The 18,623-nt window shown below is 38.2% G+C and overlaps 1 protein-coding gene across 3 annotated transcripts in view; it reads left to right on the top strand.

Moving 5' to 3' along the window:
- The window catches only part of Lcorl (ligand dependent nuclear receptor corepressor like), a 158,366-nt gene that overhangs the window by 125,024 nt on the left and 14,719 nt on the right, over nt 1–18,623 (top strand). The window contains exon 7 of one of the 3 annotated variants that reach the window (XM_041636489.1): nt 972–8,096. The exons of the other annotated variants lie outside the window; for them this stretch is intronic. Coding sequence (XP_041492423.1) covers nt 972–5,778 — 4,807 coding nt within the window. The 3' untranslated portion in view covers nt 5,779–8,096. Of the gene's footprint in view, nt 1–971; nt 8,097–18,623 lie in introns of those variants that run through there. 3 annotated transcript variants of the gene reach the window in all.

Genomic DNA, 18,623 nt, shown 5'->3' with positions numbered 1-18,623 from the left:
TTTATTTAAAAAAAAACACATTCTTCAATTGAGTCAGTTGTAAGTAGTTTATCCCAATTACAACCCTAAGTAACATTTTTTTTTCAGACTAGGAACAAATGACAGGCACATTGGGTTAGGAGAGAAGGGCTGTTCCCACAGAGTTTGGTGATGTTTCATTAAAATGGATACTTTTCTGAAACAGAATTCCTTTAATATATTTTATTCTTCTTACTGCTGGTATTGAATTAAAAATATAGGCTTTTATATTGTTGATAAGCAATCCTGGGTTTTAGTTAAAGTCAGATATGTATTAGTTTCTGTGGTGGGGCATTTTCCAGCATTTGAAATTTAATAATTAGGTAAGTAATACCTTTAGCTTTCCTATGTTTTCCATAGTTTTTAAAAATCAGTTAAAAGTAGATTTAATTTTTAAATAGCTTCCTTTTTCTTTTATATTCTTCCTAGGTTAAAATGACTGCAACTTAATCTCAGAAATTTGATAACTTTCTTCATGATTATGCAGAGCTCTCTTAATATTACATTTCTTTTTTACTACCTACCAAAGTATTTTAAATAAAAATAAGATTTTACTCCTTACCTTCCTTATTTGCACTAACATGGACATGATAATTATAAAATATGGCAAAGTGTCGTACTTTACAAAAAAAAATTTATTCCTTCTGAAGCACTTTTCCTAAAAGTTTATTAATATATCCAAAATTCTTAATATTACCAATGTGTTAATATAATAATGTGGAATCACCAGCTTTGTATTGCAAAGGCTTCACTTTGACTCCTGTACTTTGTCATAGGAAATTACTTACCAGTGCTTCATACTGTTTCTGCTATAAGTAACCAAGATGTCCTTGCAGTTCCATCTGTAGGAGTCAGGAGTCCAGCAATATCAAAATACGTCATTCAAACGCTGTCAAGAATTATAACTCCTTATCTTTGCTGTAATTCATTTTTTGTTTGATTTTTATTTTTAGTTCAACTGTTGATGCAAAATCAGAGGAAGCTACTAAAATGGAAAAAGGAAAATCAGCATTAAACAAAGTTTTGGAATCTTTGTGCATACATCACCATCAACAAGTTTTGGCTATGTTGAAATTTCTAGTCCAAGAGCAGAATGCTGCTTCTATTTGCTGTTGTAACTCATCATGTACTATGTCTTCAGAATCTCAAAAACCCCTATTCGAAGATGATTTCCATGGTCTGTTCTGTAGCTGTGAATATAGACTGGCAGAAAGAGGGTGTTTACACAATGAGAGACAAAGCCCTGGTTTAATGCCTCTGCCAGTCTGTATTAAAGAATTACATTGTCTGTCTTGTCAAACTGTAACTGTTGAACACATTAAGACAGTAATGAATAGTGGTATTGAAAGCAGTTATAATGCATACAGGTGCTGTTGTGGACAGTTAGCAAAGAATAACTCGACAAAATCAGCCTTTCATAGTCCTCTTTTGTCAAGGGAAGTTTGTGATCTTTCAGTCAGTCTTAAAGATGCCTGTAGATCTCGAAGTCCCTCCCCCCCACCATTATCACCTGTGGAGACTGGAGGATTTGAAAAGTGGAAAGACATCGTCTCAGAGCTTTCAACCTTAGAAAATAACAAACTTGAGTCAAGCATTAATCAGCCTCCATCTCTCACACCAGCCGAGATAAGCATTCACAAATGTGATCAAGACAGCAAAATAAATAAAACTAAGCAGTCCAGTAACTTTGATTCTGTGCTCTTGGATACCAGCAGTAGTTATACCTCAAATTATGAAGAGGGTGAAACAGCTGTAATTTTTCAAGATTTAATGGATCGTATTAATGAAAAATTAAAATCAATAGAAACCACAGATACATCAAACCTCATAAAATTATCTAGCACTGATTGTGATTCAGATAATGATTTTAAATTGGGAAATTTAATAACATCTCTCTTGCATAGTGCAACAGCCAGTGATTATAGTTTTATGGAATTACTGAGTCAACATGATAAGAAGGTAGAAAATAAAATTATTCAAACAAGATTTCGAAAGCGTCAACAGACCTTATTTGCCATGCACAACTCTCCTGATTCACCTGTGATCAGAAGGCAGTCTTTACAGATAAAAAGAGAACTTGCCAGTCTTGATGAAAACTTTCTGAGGAAAAGATACAGTGAAAAAAATCCAAGAAAATTGTCATGCAATGATAAGATTCTTTCACTGAACAAAGAATTCCAGGCTTGTCAAGAACCTTTAAAAAATTCTAAGAGCTTTCAAGATGAAAATCATACAGAAACAGTTTCTTCACCAAATGATGTAGCGCCATCACTGCAGGTACCTCTTGAGAGCTTAGGAACTAGCAAGGATTTTGATCAATTTTCAGAAAACATTAAAGCAACTTCATCTGAGAAAATGAGCCAAAGAAAATCACCAGAGAAATGTACAGCTGAAAAACTGACTGTACAAAATAATAGTAAAAATACAAAACTAGAAAATACTCAAACACTTTTGAGAACGGATGCTCCTTGTCTTTTAAGCAGAACTAAACGAAATATTGTGCCTCCAGGGTGGTACTCTATATATGTAACAAACAATTCTGTTTCCAAAAAATGCCCTGAGGGCAAAAGAGTATCAGACTCTGCTCACAGCAAAGATCCAGTCAAAGATCCAACTGAAAGTCTCCAAAATAGAGACTTAAACAAAATTGCAATGAATTCTAATTTACAAGTTGTTGTGGAGCGTTTGGAAGACACAATTAATATGGCTCAGAGGTCTTGGACTAATCAAGCACAATCTGAAGGATTTAAAGCCTCCAAGAAATTTATAGGAACAGATGGTAAAGACCAAAGTGGGACAGATTTGACCTGTACTTTAAGTAGAATGGCTTGCAAAAGTCAGGGTTTATCAAAATCTGTAATACCATCTAGCAATAAAAGAAGTTATGATATGCCTGTAATGGATTTGAACAAGAGACCTCATAATCCAAAAATAGCACCCATTTTAGAGAGGTGGGGCATAACATCCAGTGTTGAAAGTGTGCCAACAAAATGTGAAGGAATTGAAAGTTCTGTTTCTAACTATTCTAGTCCTATCAAACTCATGTTTTTATCTGAGATTAAAAGCAGTGAAGGAATCAAATATACCTTAACTTCAGTCAGCACATCACAGTCAAATGCTGAGGTTTCTTCTCACAAACATAAAACCCATCAAGTAAGTGGAAGAAAAAGAGAAGTAAAGGAAGACATACCATGCATTAGCTTTGAAGATTACAGTTCTAATAATGATATTAACTGCCTTCAAAGCAAAATAAACAAATTTAACTGTGTACAAGAGGCCACACCATCATCTGCAGAGTTTACAGACAGTTTAAACAGTGATAAACCACAAGAAGACCCTGAGGGAAAGTCAAGTGGTGGTATTGACTTACCATATAAAAGAAAGCCAGGGAGGCCTAAAAAAATTGGCCCCCAAGTTGTGAAACAGACCAAACGACCAATTGGAAGACCACCCAAACCTAAAGCTGATCAAACAGATGTCAGTGTTGGCCAAAATGAGTCTTTTAATGCTGGAAAGAAAAATCTAGAATGTCTATCAGAAGTGAAAGAAGGTCTTTATAGAAAGAGTATAACTGTCACTGTTGTTTATGGAAGGTCAAGAAGAACTAAGAGATGTGTTTCTGAAGGAAGCATAAATATCAGCAACATCTCATTGAACAATGATATCTCTGACTTTGCAGTTAACTCTAGTAGCCTCAGAAATGCTAAAAAATATGAGACTGACTGTGGTGGAAGTCTAAGTGCTGTGTCAAGATTGACAACTGAAAGTGGGGTTTTTTATTCTGACTTTGAATATGTTAGACCCATCAAGACCAAGTCTGTGATCCCTCCGGCTTCCAAGAACATTATTCGACCAAATCAAAAGCCTTTGTCAGTTGTTAGGAAGCCGGGGAGACCTGCAAAAGTGAAAATCTCTGGTATATCCGTGACTGTTAGTAGAATTTCACCTCAGGAAAGAGAAGTAAGCCTTAGCAGCTGCTTACCTCCTTTAGAACAGGAGACTATGTTAGAGAAAACTTGCCGAGAAGAAAAGCTTGACCAACAGTGTAGTAAGTTAGATAAGGTCAGACCCACTGATGTTGACATATTTAAGAATGAATCAAATAGTGATGTTGTTTCTATACCTCCAAAACATTCAATCAGGGCCAGAAAACCTTACCATTTCTTACATTCACTTGCATCTTCTGGCTCGCTTACTTACAAAAGTGGTTTGCGTCATAAATCATGTAAACTCCATTTGCAGAAAGGCAAAAGACCAAAGAAGAAATACAGGCAGTCAAGTTTTAAACTAGCTTCCAAAGGATTCCCAGGATCTAGATGTTCAAGGAAAGCAGAAAAATGTTTGGAAGATAAAAAATTAATGCCCATTTCTGAAGTATCCTTGGACCCTGTTATTTCTTCTAGTCCTTTACTCAGATGGTGGACTACTTCTGCTTCAAATGATTCATTGTTAGAGGAATTGAATAATAGATTTGAACAAATAACAAATGCTTGGGTGCAGGTGAGTAGAGATGAAGCTCAAAATTCCGTTCATAGAGCAGGCTCCACTGAAAGCCATGGTTTTAAAGCAACAAGCCCTCTGGAAACTTGTCTTGTAGATCTTGAAGTCTCACCTGTAAAAATGCTTTTTCAGAAAAAGTATAATTTGAATGAACTTTGTACCTGGTTTATGCAAACAACAGAAACACAGTCCCTTTCTTTAGTTAGAAAAGCAAATGCTCGAAACCCTTTGGAAGTGATAAGTACCAAGGGCATTAAATTAGGGGTGAAATGCTGTGGGTTTAATGCCAGCCCCTTCAGGAAGCACTTTAAAAAATTTGCTGTCTCCTCTCCTTCAAAGTCAGCAGGGAAATTCCATATACTACATAAAATGGTTGGCTCACCACTCTTAAATGTGAGAAGAAATTTAACACTAGCTAGGTTGAAAAGGACTGAGTTTAAGAGTTTGCACTGTGAAAGGTGGAGAAAAGAGGAAAAGCCTCACAGCCACAGAACAATTGATTGGAACTCAAAAAGAAGGAACTTAAGATTTTTCTGCCAGAATCAATTTTTGACTAAGACAGAGAGGGAGACAAATGCAATGACATCACTCAGTGGGAAAAGTACAGTGGGTAGCCAGTGGGCCTTGCCACCAGAAACCAGAGTCAACTTCCCTCAAGAGAGGGTGGCAGTTAATGATGTCACCACACCTGATAGTTTAGAGAGTAAAGTTAAGTCAGAAACAAAGGAGAATGGAACAGGGTGTGGCCAGACTGGTTCTGAAAAGGGACAAAGACTAGAAAATGTGTTTTCCAATAATTGGAAGTCAAAAACTTTAAAAGACTGTAGAATATTTTTGAGGAAGATCAACTGTCTTGAACACAGAAATACTTTTAAGCTAAATACAATCATTTATTCTCCTGAATCTGTTGACAGTGAGATCCAGGTGCAAGGAGAAGAATCAAAGCGTTTTAATTTAAGGTCCCATTCAGCAAGGCAAAATTCCTTTAAAACACAAAATAAAGAAAGAGGAAATGCCAAAGCAACTAGTCCTGCAAGTGATAGATTGACTAATGAACTTGACAGTAGTCAGTTAAGTAAGCAGGTTAATTTTGAAAAGAATCCTGATCATTCTGAGGCTCTTAGCAAATTAAACAAAAGAAAAAGATCACCATGGAAGACCACAGAAATGCCACCTAAAAGACATAAACGACAGTCTTGCAACAATGGACAAAAGGCAAATTGTACAAAATCACAAGTAGGTAAGTTTTTCTCTCCTTAATCTTAAAGTTTCATTGTAGGTGCCTTGAATAAAATACAAGCTAGTGGATAGAAAAGGAAGAGCTACTTGGAGTCTAATTTATTTCTAAAATATTTGAACAGTCTCATTTTTTGGCACCTAGTATGAAAGCCCTGAAATTAGGTGCTGCTAGATGTGGTGCACTTGGCCACTCGGTATCAAACAAATACATTAGAAGAGACATGAAGAGCTTCCTGAAAATACCCATGAATATATTTGATAGATGACTGTGACAACTAAAACTTCACTACCACAGGCTAATACATGCTTTTCCTTCTCAAAACTATGACAATATGCAGAAAACTGCTAAGACTCATTTAAAGACTGTGACACTAATCCTAGGGTGTAAATCTTCCTTATTAAACTGTTACTCCATTTGATATTGCTTTGAAAACCTGCTGCAAGACTGCTTATTAAAAAACCAGTAACTAAAAGTTTCTCAGTGATCAACAAGTATGTTAAGTGGACTTCTGTGTTTCAGATATTGAGCTCACTTGTATAGATATAAAGAGAATTCCTTTGTAGCTGAGCAAGTCACTGTTAAGGTCATGTCAAATTTAGAATGCGAACAAATTACATTGTAGGAAGGTGCCTTACATGGGTACCCCAGGGAGATTATTACCCTTCTGAATGTAAATGAAGTGAAAACATGAACATAGTAGTTGCCAGCATAGCTATTTCCATCTGTTTTTCTAGTAGGTGCTGGACAGTGTAAGATACTAGAGATGGGAGACCATGAGAGAATGCCAGGTTACATTTAGAAAGAATATTTTACAGTTTGTGTTCATTTTTACATTTTATATTTTAGAGAAGTCTTTGAGGGTTGAGGGAAGTATTGGTGTCTCACCAGAGTCGATAGCATCAGGTCTCATTTAAACATTCAACACGCCAGGCAGTGGTGGCAAATGCCTTTAATCCTAGCACTCAAGAAGTAGAGGCAGTGAATCTCTGTGAGTTCAAGGCTAGCCTGGTCTACAGGATGAGTTCCAAGACAGCCAAAGTTACATGGAGAAACCCTCTCTTGGGGAAAAAAAAATAAAATTAAATGCAGCAATTAAGTTGAAAAGTTTTAAATACGCTAATGATTTTGTGTGTACCTCCAATTCAACTAGGTAAATAATTTTAACATGCAAAATTCAGGACTATGTAACATATAATGATTAAAATTTTAAATATCATGAAATGACAAAATGCTTAAAGGATGTCAAAGTAGAATATCCATTATGAAAGGTAAATAAAAACTAGAAAGAATAACTTGCTTGTGATCCTCAAGAAGGCTAAAAAATAACATAACAAATGCCATGTCACAAAAATATCTAATAGAGAATTTTTAAGCTTATAACTTACCTAAAATATGTATACAAGTTTCACAAAGAATAAAATATAGTTTCATTTTTACTTCTGTTTCATCTTCATCTCATGTTACAGATTTTCAAAAGTAATTTGCATTAATTCATTTTACAACAGAACCGTATTTTATCCTTGCAGCTTCTCACCCATTGTATTTCCTAACAATCAAACACAATCTTACTTTAATATTATTCTTTACCCTGCCAAATATAAGATTACCCTAAAACAGGAAGATGGAGAATATTTAAATATTACTTTTGCAAATTAATTTTAAAATCCTTTTGGGGTATTTAAAAGTTAGCATCATATGAAGAGTTGTCTTTCACCTTTTCCATTTTAAAATCTGTTAGTACTGTTTCCTGTTCTGCTTAAAATTTTATTCATCTTTACTGATAACTTTCCTTCTTTATTTTTAACATCCTTTTTTAATCAACAAGATCATTATTTTTATAAAATTGTATTTATAACAATATTTGTTATGTTTATGTGATTTTTAAATGTTTCTTGCAGTGTTGTGTTCTTTTCTCATTATTCTTGGCAGTCCATACTCGTATTTGCCTTTCTGGAAGTAACACTAAAGCTCATCATTAGTTTTATGTGTTTTCTTTTGCATAGAATAATTAGTGACCGGAGACTTGAAGGACTGTTAACCACAGGACTTTTCTAGAAAATTTCTTGGGCAATGTATGTTTGACTTTTGAAATATTTCTATTGGTGAAAAAGATTTGTTTCTATCATGAATGTTTTGCCTTTGTACATATTAACTATTCAGATGTGTTTAATACTAAAGATCTCACTGCATTTTCTTTGCTCTGTATTAAATGTAGACATGGGAAGAAAGGCAAGTGCAGTTCTATCCTATTGGATTTCTCCTGTTTAAGGAATGGCTACAATATGTTCTTAGTCAGTGTGGAAAGTTCAGGAAGTTCCGTTTCATCTAAGTGAGAAAAGGCGCACACATTTATATAAATAAAATTATTTTATGTTGTGACTAGGAAACAGTGATTAATGTCATGGGTCTTGCTCTTAGAAAACTTAGGTTTTTCTCATAGAAAACTAAATATGCATTGAAAACTGAGTAATGTGACCAGGAAAAAGTGACCTGATGGAACATGAAGAAGGGAAATGGAATTCAGATGCATCCAACATTGCTGCATAAGTAGTGAGACTTGAAAGAGCCTCAAATACTAGAAACTAATTAAGTGGTGGGCAGAGTCTAAGTAGAACAAATTACACGCAGAAAATTTAGTCAATAAAGTTGGGTCATTTGGAACAGTGACTAATTAGTCAGAGCTAAGGTACAAAATAGGGAATATTGCATTGGTCAGGCTGAAGGTATAAAATCACAAAAGAATCACTGGGGGAGGCACTGTTTAAATGGTGAGGTCAGCATCGGTTAATAGGGAAAAACGTTCTAAGCACTAAGTAGAAGATAAATTTTACAGAAGTCTGAAATAAATCAGTGCCTTAGTAAAATAGAGGAATGAAAGGAAACATCAGAATTGAGCGTCTATATACACTTTGAGGGTTCGGTTTTAGCTTTAGGGGTTTAGATGTAGTTAGTGGTTTCTAAAAAAGATGTTAAACAAGGTAGATAATGTGAGTCCTGTGCAGAGATGAGGGCTGAATTGAGACAGACTGGCAAATCAGCAAGTCACTGGAGTAGGAGAGATTGATTCCTCTGGGTAAGACTGCAGGGTCCTAGCATCCCAGAGTCGCCCCAGGGTACAGGAAACAGGTGCACATGAAATGACGCTGATGAAAGTAGTCAAGAGGACAGAGACGGAAGGAAAACGTTTTCATAGAGGAGTGTAAGTTGTGCTTAAGTCAGTTGTGATGAGTGCTGAGATGGCCCAGTGATTGCAGAAAGGGACTATCCTGCTGGAGGAGGCAACACATGTACTGAGTAATAGACACAAAAGCCACCTTCAATGTCAGGTGCTAAGTGCTCACGGAGGGAATGAATATATAAAACCAAGAACCTGTGAGGAGACGGGAGATAGAATGGTGGGTAGCATTTGCTAAGACTTAAACATTTGAAATGTTTAAAAGCCAGTAAGAAACAAAAAGGTCGAATATATGAAAATGAGAGGGGTAGCCCTGGGATTGATAATTGAGTATAAGACCAGAAGTTCCTATTTCTCTTAAAGTGGGAAACAGTAGGTGGGGATAAAAGTCAGTAGTAACTCATGGGCAGAATCTTGAGATATTAGAATTTGTTATATTTAAGACTCAAAGTAATCTGGGGCTAGGGGATGGTTTAGTAAAGTATCTTCTATGGAAGCATGAGGACATGAATTTGAATTCCCAGAATCTATACTAAATCCGGGTACAGAAGTATGTACAACTGTACCTCCAGCACTGAGGAGGCAGAGAAGAGTGCATGACAGAAGCTCACTGGGCCTCTTTCAGGCTAGCCAGATCATGAATTCAGTTTCAGCCAGAAAACCCGCCTCAAAAACTAAGGTGACAGACTATATTAGAGGAAGGGGCCATTATTGACCTGGACTCTCGCATGCACACAGCATGTACACATTCACAGTTGATATATACCCATTATTGACCTGGACTCTCACATGCATGCACACAGCATGTACACACATTCACAGTTGATATATACCCATTATTGACCTGGACTCTCACATGCATGCACACAGCATGTACACACATTCACAGTTGATATATACCCATTATTGACCTGGACTCTCGCATGCACACAGCATGTACACACATTCACAGTTGATATATACCCATTATTGACCTGGACTCTCACATGCATGCACACAGCATGTACACACATTCACAGTTGATATATACCCATTATTGACCTGGACTCTCGCATGCACACAGCATGTGCACACACTCACAGTTGATATATACCCATCATTGACCTGGACTCTCGCATGCATGCACACAGCATGTGCACACACTCACAGTTGATATATACCCATTATTGACCTGAACTCTCGCATGCATGCACACAGCATGTACACACATTCACAGTTGATATATACCCATCATTGACCTGGACTCTCGCATGCATGCACACAGCATGTGCACACATTCACAGTTGATATATACCCATTATTGACCTGGACTCTTGCATGCACATACACAGCATGTACACATTCAGAGTTGATATATACCCATTATTGACCTGGACTCTCGCATGCATGCACACAGCATGTGCACACACTCACAGTTGATATATACCCATTATTGTCCTGGACTCTCACATGCATGCACACAGCATGTGCACACATTCAGAGTTGATATATACCCATTATTGACCTGGACTCTCGCATGCATGCACACAGCATGTGCACACACTCACAGTTGATATATACCCATTATTGACCTGGACTCTCGCATGCATGCACACAGCATGTGCACACATTCAGAGTTGATATATACCCATTATTGACCTGGACTCTCGCATGCATGCACACAGCATGTGCACACATGCACAGTTGATATATACCCATTATTGACCTGGACTCTCGCATGCACACATTCACAGTTGATATATACCCATTATTGACCTGAACTCTCGCATGCATGCACACAGCATGTGCACACATTCACAGTTGATATATACCCATTATTGACCTGGACTCTCGCATGCACACAGCATGTGCACACATTCAGAGTTGATATATACCCATTATTGACCTGGACTCTCACATGCACACAGCATGTGCACACACTCACAGTTGATATATACCCATTATTGACCTGAACTCTCGCATGCATGCACACAGCATGTACACACATTCACAGTTGATATATACCCATTATTGACCTGGACTCTCGCATGCATGCACACAGCATGTACACACATTCACAGTTGATATTATACCCATTATTGACCTGGACTCTCGCATGCATGCACACAGCATGTGCACACATTCAGAGTTGATATATACTGGGAATAGTTCGGTTGGATTAGGAAACATGAGGTTTGAATAGCTGTCTCTAGATATATAGATTTAAATAGTGGTGTATTCTTATATCAGCTGCCAGAGTGTGCTTTGGTTCATAATGTGTGTAAAGAAAAAGGCTAAAGAAATGAATCTGCTATGACCAGCATTCTCTGAATAAAGATCCATATGATCAAACTGAGTTATGAATAATCTCTTCTAATAGTGGCGCAAAACGTGGGAGTTGGAGAAGAAAAGGGGTGTTTGATTAGATGTAGTTTACATATGTATATGTAATGCTAGAACTTGAACCCAGGGCCAAGTACATTATAGAAAGACATTCTGTCACTGCACTACATTCCCAGCCCTAAAGTGGGGTATGTGAAGGGCCAGGTGCTTAGGACTTCTAGGTGATATTGGCCTAAATGGACTGTGTTGTCAACAAATGGTAATACAGACCTTTGCTGATGTTCATGTGTCTGTCCCTAATTGCTAACTGCCTGGGTAAACACACACTGACTTTGGACATAAATGACTTGTTAAGACTACGAACCTACTAAGGACTTGTAAGTATTGTAGACTCATTTGAATCATCCTAAAATGTTGTATTTTCTACAAATACTCAAGAATTTGGATTTTCTCATAACTCTTAAAATATTAAAAATATGGGCGACTTTGAAGTGACAGATCCCTTCAGCTACCTGAGACCAGGGCTGAAACTTTAACCTACCCTCTTCAGTACCCTTAGAACATTCAGTCACTTTGATGATTGAACACAAAATACTCTTTCAAGTTTGTGGAGTTGAAGTATCTCATTGTGGCATAGTCATTGTAGTTTATATTATTCAATATCATAATTGTTACATAATGGATAAACTCTCAGGTTCAGAGTGGGTTATTCCTACATAGTTCAGTCACCTAAGCTGTACTTTCTGTACAAGCTTCCAAAGGTGGATTCCAAGGCACATCAGCACCATGACACTCCTGTGTGCAAGGCGCTCTGGCACCAAATGTACTGGAGTGAATCAGTTTTGCCTCGTTTCCCCTAAGGCACAGTTCCTCCTCAGCATTTTAAATTAAATTTCCTAAACTTTTTATGTCACTTTTTGTTTACCCACTTGGGAGCACTTCCTTTCAGAGTTTTCTGATAGGGATTCAGAAAAGGATGTGAGTGTAAAGATAAGGTGTGTGCTATGTGTAAGGCTGTTCTGCATGGAATCAAACCCAAGTAACAGGCTTTGGTAACATGCAGCAGTGAAGGAATACTGTGGCAAATGCCATTCAAACCAAGATGAATCATATTCTGATACCGGTTTTGCTTATTAGACATTGGATGACTTTACTGATGCATTTATTGGTAGGTTATAGCTAGAAAACAAATTCTGGCTAGTTTAAAAAACACAGCACAAAATCACTTTTATTCATTCCCAGTTCTGCCCCCACCTCTCCCAACAGTTGTTACTTTAGCTGTGGTGTTGTGTCTCACTGAAACGGTGTCCATCCTTATCTAGCAGCATGGTGCTGGGGAGCCATAGGCAACAGATTTTCCATCTTACAGATCTGTATTCTCTTATTTCAGATTGTAGCCCTGTTTTATCTAGCTGAGGTAAGTTCAGAGATCATCCTCTTCCTGATGGCTGGCTGCTGTCATTTGTTAGGGGTGATTTCATTGTTTCACATCTGCCTCGTATGATCTTGTTACCTCTGTCGTTTGTATTTTTCTTCGTTTTATTTAATCCTTTCTTGAGACAGGCATGCTGTATTATACAGGCTTACCTTGAAATCCTGCCAGTCAAGTGGCTGTGGTTCAAAACGTGGCAATCAAATCCACTCCATATTTGTTTCTTCACTTGAGAATTCAAAATGTGGACTGGAGACAGGATTCAATGGATAAAAGCACTGGCTGCTCTTCACAGGACCCACAGTTTCTAGCATACACATGGTAGCTCACAACTATATCTAATTCAAGTCCCAGGGGATCTGGCACCCTCTTTGCGCCTCTGCAGGCACTGTATACCTGTGGTGCACAGACGCAAATACGTATACAAATTAAAAAAAAAAAAACCTCCACAAGAAAGAAAGAAATCCAAATTCTTGGCAGGTTTTCTATGCCCTAACTTTCCTGGTGCTCCCTTGCAGTGTGCTCAATAGCTTGTCTTTTTCTACTCTAAGTAATAATAGTAAAAACAAAGAACTCAGAACTCATATAGGCCAGCTCTCCTACTTCCAGTTTCTTTCCCTCATTTTTGCCAGACCATAAACAGCTTTCATCACTGTACCTCTAAGAATCATGGTATTACAACACTAAGCCTGACACAGTTACCTATTGATGCTTTACCAAAAAGGTAAAAGTCAAAACATGAGAGGTATATGATTTTTTTCCTTGTTTATATTGGTTGAATTTTCAATCAAGCATTGGCTTATTCCTTCCTGTAACATCTAGGCAACACTGGGAAGTCCATTGTTTTTGTTGATTCTCTGTTACAGGAGCATAAAAAACTAGATTTTATTTTCTATTAATACATTCACTCAGAAGTGTTTGTCACTCTATAGTGCACACCTATAATCTCAGCCCTTGGGAAGCTGGGAAGAAGCCCAAATTTCAGGCCAGGCTGGGCATAGTTCAAGACCCAGTCTCAAAAACAGGTTCATCTTTGCTATGCTAGCCAGTATACTGAGCACATGGGAAACAATGGGAAATAAAACCAGATACAGTTCTGCTAGGTTACAAAGATAAAGGCATGGAACGTGTGTTTCAAGTCAAAAGAAATGGAGAAAACATAATAGCAGATATGGTAAGGTCTGAAGAATAGATAAAGGGTCTTCTGGTGAGCCATCACACAGATTTAGACTTCATGTGAATGGGATAGATATGTGATATCCTAAAAAGATCTCTGATTACATTGTGAAGAAGAGGTGGTATAAGGAAAGAGTGAAGGCATAGAGCCTATGGTAGCTCAAAAGAGATGAATCTACCTTATAACAGTGGGTCATACATAGTCTTTTTTTTATTATTATTATTTTTGGTTTTTCGAGACAGGGTTTCTGTGTGGTTTTGGAGCCTGTCCTGGAACTAGCTCTTGTAGACCAGGGTGGTCTCGAACTCACGGAGATCCGCCTGCCTCTGCCTCCCAAGTGCTGGGATTAAAGGCGTGTGCCACCACGGCCCTGCTCATACATAGTCTTTAGTGTGTTTTGGGCATCATCAACAAAGTAGATGTTGACTGGAGCCCAAGGGATGCTTATACTGTTGATCCAGGTACTAAGAGAACTCTTGGCCTAGAGTGTAATGTTACAGAGATGAGAAGATTAACTCTTTATTAATGTTAGCATAATGTTGTAAATTTCACTCTAAATACTTGAGGTGTATTCAAATTTTGCTCCTATATATTTTCATTAATTGAAATTTTAGCTTACAATTTTTAATAAAAAATCATTTTATTGCAATGAGTTCACAAATAAAAAGATCATGCAGCTAGATTAACGTTTTCATTCCCAACCTCTATATTTCAGTGAATTCACAGAATGACCATTCTGAAGCCATGAAGTTTGGCTTGGTGCTTTTGCACTTTCATTACCAATTATATTTTTTTTTAAACTTTTTTTTTATTGAGAAAAGAAAAAAAAAACAATTTCCTCCTCCTCCCAGCCTCCCATTTCCCTCCCCCTCCTCCCACCCTTCTCCCCCTCCCCCCACTCCTCTCCCCCTCCCTCTCCAGCCCAAAGAGCAGTCAGATTTCCCTGCCCTGTGGTAAGTCCTAGGTCCTCCCCCCTCCGTCCATTTCTAGGAAGGTGAACATCCAAACTGGCTAGGCTCTCACAAAGCCAGCACATTACGTAGGTTCAAAACCCCGTGCCATTGTCCTTGGGTTCTCATCAGCCCTCATTGTTCGCCATGCTCAGAGAGTCCAGTTTTATCCCATGCTTTTTCGGTCACAGTTCAGCTGGCCTTGGTGAGCTCCCAATAGATCAGCTCCACTGTCTCAGTGGGTGGGTGCTCCCCTCGTGGTCCCGACTTCTTTGCTCATGTTCTCCCTCCTTCTGCTCCTCATCGGGACCTTGGGAGCTCAGTCCAGTGCTCCAGTGTGGGTCTCTGTCTCTGTCTCCATCCATCACCAGATGAAGGTTCTATGATGATATGCAAGATATTCGTCAGTATTGCTCTAGGATAGGGTCAATTCAGGTTCCCCATCCTCATCTGCCCAAGGAACTAACTGGGGACCTCGGCTTGGGTATCTGGGAGCCACTCTAGGTTCAAGTCTCTTGCCAACCCTAAGGTGGCTCCCTTAACTAAGAACCGTGCTTCCGTGCTCCCCCATCCAACCTTCCTTCATCCCAATCCTCCCCCTTCCCCAAGCTCCCCCCATTCTCCCCCTCTCCCCCCTCTCTCCCCATCTCCCCTTACCCCCATCCCACCCTACCCCCAAGATCTCAATTTTTGCAATTATCTTCCCCAATAAAAGAAAACTGTAACAGAGTTAAAGCCAGAAAAACTATTAGCTTTATATATCCTTTTTCCAAATCATGTGTCTGTTTGCCAGCATTTCATCATTCTTCATCTGATATTACTGTCTTTTCAATTGGTTATTTCATCTCGCCCATGGATTATTTTGAACTTTGTTGTTTAGTTTCCAAATAGTTGAGATTTTTTATTTTGGTTGTGAGCCTAGCCTTTAACGGCTGAGCCATCTCTCCAGCCCAAGATTTTTATTAATCCCTGTTAGTGATTTCTAATTTGTGGCTATAAAAAGTAATTTACATCAATCCAGTCTTTATTAATTGGCAGATTTAGTTTATGCTCCAGAAACTTTTACTGCATTTTATTTATTTCTGTTTACTTACCTGTATGTGTGAAGTGGTGGTCAAGTGTACACATATGGCGCACAACTTCTGGAAGTCAGTTCTCTCCGTCTAGCATATGGGTCCCTGGGAATCAAACTCAGGTCATCAGTTGCTCATGGAACTGTCTCCTTGGCCTTCAGGCTCCAGAATCCATTTAAACCTTTTTAAATGATCTCTGATGTTGAAACAGTGTAGATGCTATATCTTTTGAGAGCCCATTGAGTGCCAGTGATGCAAGTTGGTAACCCTAAGGATGTCAGTTTACTCCACTGACTTTCCTTGAGAAGTGTCAGGCTTGGGCTTTGAGCTTTTCTTTGTTGTTTCAGTCTCACTCCCTGCATTCTGAAGCACTCTATAAGATGCAGACATAATTAGAATCATTAACTACTTTGTTAAGCTGATTTCTTTTTCATTGTAGAATGAACTTCTTGATCCCTAAAATGCCCTGTACTCTGGAGTCTATTTTATTTTGTGATGATTTCTGATTCAGTTTACACTATTTTTTTATGGTATCTTTTCTGTAACTTTTTTTCCCAATTATGCCTTTATATTTAGATGAGTTTCAGCATAGGGTTGAGACATAAGTCTTTTAAGTTTGATAATCTCTACCTTTTACTAAGCCATTTATATCTCATGTTATTAACATAATTTAGTTTAAATCAGCTGTTTTCTATTTAGCCTATTATTTTTCTTCTCTTAGTGTCCATCTAGTTTAATAGTCTATTTAATTTCTTCTTTCTTTTTTTTAAAGTGATTATTATAGTGGGCCTGTAGACACAGCTTCTGATCCAAACTACTTGGGAGGCTGAGGCCAAAGGCTGAATGAAGTCCAGCCTTGAAAGGTTTAAGAGGAGGCTGGGGATATAGCTTAAGAGTTCCTACTCATGTGGGTGATAGCCTAGACTGAATCCCCAGGGCCACACATACAATTTGAAATCGTGCTGCTAGATTTACACGAGATTATCATTTGCTTATCACCTTCAATTATACCACTTCATGAATAATAAATTTTTAATTTATTATTTTACATCCCTACTGCAGGCCCCACCCCCTTACAATCCACCTCTCTTCAGTATTCACTCAGAAAGGGGCAGGCCTCTCCTGGACATCAGCAAAGGATGGCACATCAAGCTGCCATAAGACCAAGAACCTCTCCCTTTATTCATACTGGGCAAGAAAATCCAGCAGAAAGAGGTCGCCCAGAGCCAGCCAAAGCACCAGGGACAGGCCCTGCTTTTATTATTAGGAGTCCCACAAATAGACCAAGTTATATAGCTATATATGCAGGTTCATCCCATGCAGGCTCTCTGGTTGTTAGTTCAGATTCTGACAAAGTTCCCATGAGCCAAGCTAACTGTTTCTTTCAGTTTTCCTATAATATCCCTGACATGCCCCCACCCTGGTCCAACCCCTCTTCCCTTTCCTCAGCAGGACTCCCTGAGCAGGTGTCTCTGAATCTACCTGCATCACTCATTGGATGAAGGCTCTCCATGACAGCCAGGGTAGTCACCAATCTGATCACGGGATGGCCAGTTCAGGTCAGGAGTCTTAGCATGAATAACAATTTCATAACAAAACATTTTGCTTCCTACCCCAGGTCTTTGTGCTATTGCTGTCGTACATTTTACTTCTGTAAATGTACAAACTGTACAAATACTGTTTTATAAATAGTAATACTACTATTCCTATTTTCCTTTGCACAACATGTTTTCTGTTGCTATAATGAAATACTTGAGATGGACACTTTATAAAGAACATAAGTTTATCTCATGCCTTGGAGACTGAAGGATCAAGCAGCCTCAACTATTCAGCCTTTGTCAAGAGCCCCCAAACCTGGCTCACAGCATGCAGAGGCAGAAAATTATATGACCACCTACAACAGTTGGGTCTTGTGAAAACTACATGATTCTCCTCTGAGGATAGTGTCCTCCCACTAGGCAGCCCCCTGGAGGGTCTACCACCTTAATACTACTGTACTTCTAAAGCGTGTGAATCCTTGGGAACACAAAAGCTATGTCCAGGATGTAATGCACAATCATCTTCCAAGTGGATTTCCTTAAATAGGATGAATTTTCCATTTTTGGTGCTCTTCATTTTTTTTTTTAACAAATAAAGATTTCCATCTAAATTTCATTCTTCCTGAATCTTTTCCTTGAGTTTCCTGTAGTACATTTCTGCTGTGGACTATTTCCATTCAGCTTTTACTCTTTATGTGACATTCCTTTTTAGAGCTGGGCAGAGGAACACACCTGCATTCCAACTCCAGATTGTGGGTTTGAAGGTATACAAGAGTTCAGGGCCAGCCTGAGCCTCTTCAAGTGGGGCTGGGATGTTGTTCAGTGGCAAAGCGCTTGCTGAGCATGTGTAAAGCCCTGAGTTCGAGCCCCAACACTGCAAAGTATTTTTTTCATGAATATATTTCAAATTTGTCTGGTTTTCTTTTAGTATTTTAAAGATGTTTTTTACCTTAGTGTTCCTGAAATTTAGTCTGCTGCTATGGTTAATGTTTGTCTTCTGCACATTAATTTTTCCTTGTTAGCAGTTTGTGAAAAATCTTAGCATTATTATTTTCTCTAGTATTTGTTGAACACCTTGAATATGAATTTAGATATGTATAATCATTGTTTCTTCAATAAGTACCCACCTCTCTTACTCTGCTTCTGTGATATGTATCACATGTATTCTGCACACAGGGCAAATACTCATTCAGTAGTT

The sequence above is a fragment of the Microtus oregoni genome, unplaced genomic scaffold (assembly GCF_018167655.1).
Source record: "Microtus oregoni isolate MIOR12 unplaced genomic scaffold, Mior012 000049F_ref0000343, whole genome shotgun sequence".
Classification (NCBI taxonomy): domain Eukaryota; kingdom Metazoa; phylum Chordata; class Mammalia; order Rodentia; family Cricetidae; genus Microtus; species Microtus oregoni.
Note: the sequence above shows the minus strand (reverse complement) of the source record. Positions and strands in the feature narration are given on the sequence as shown.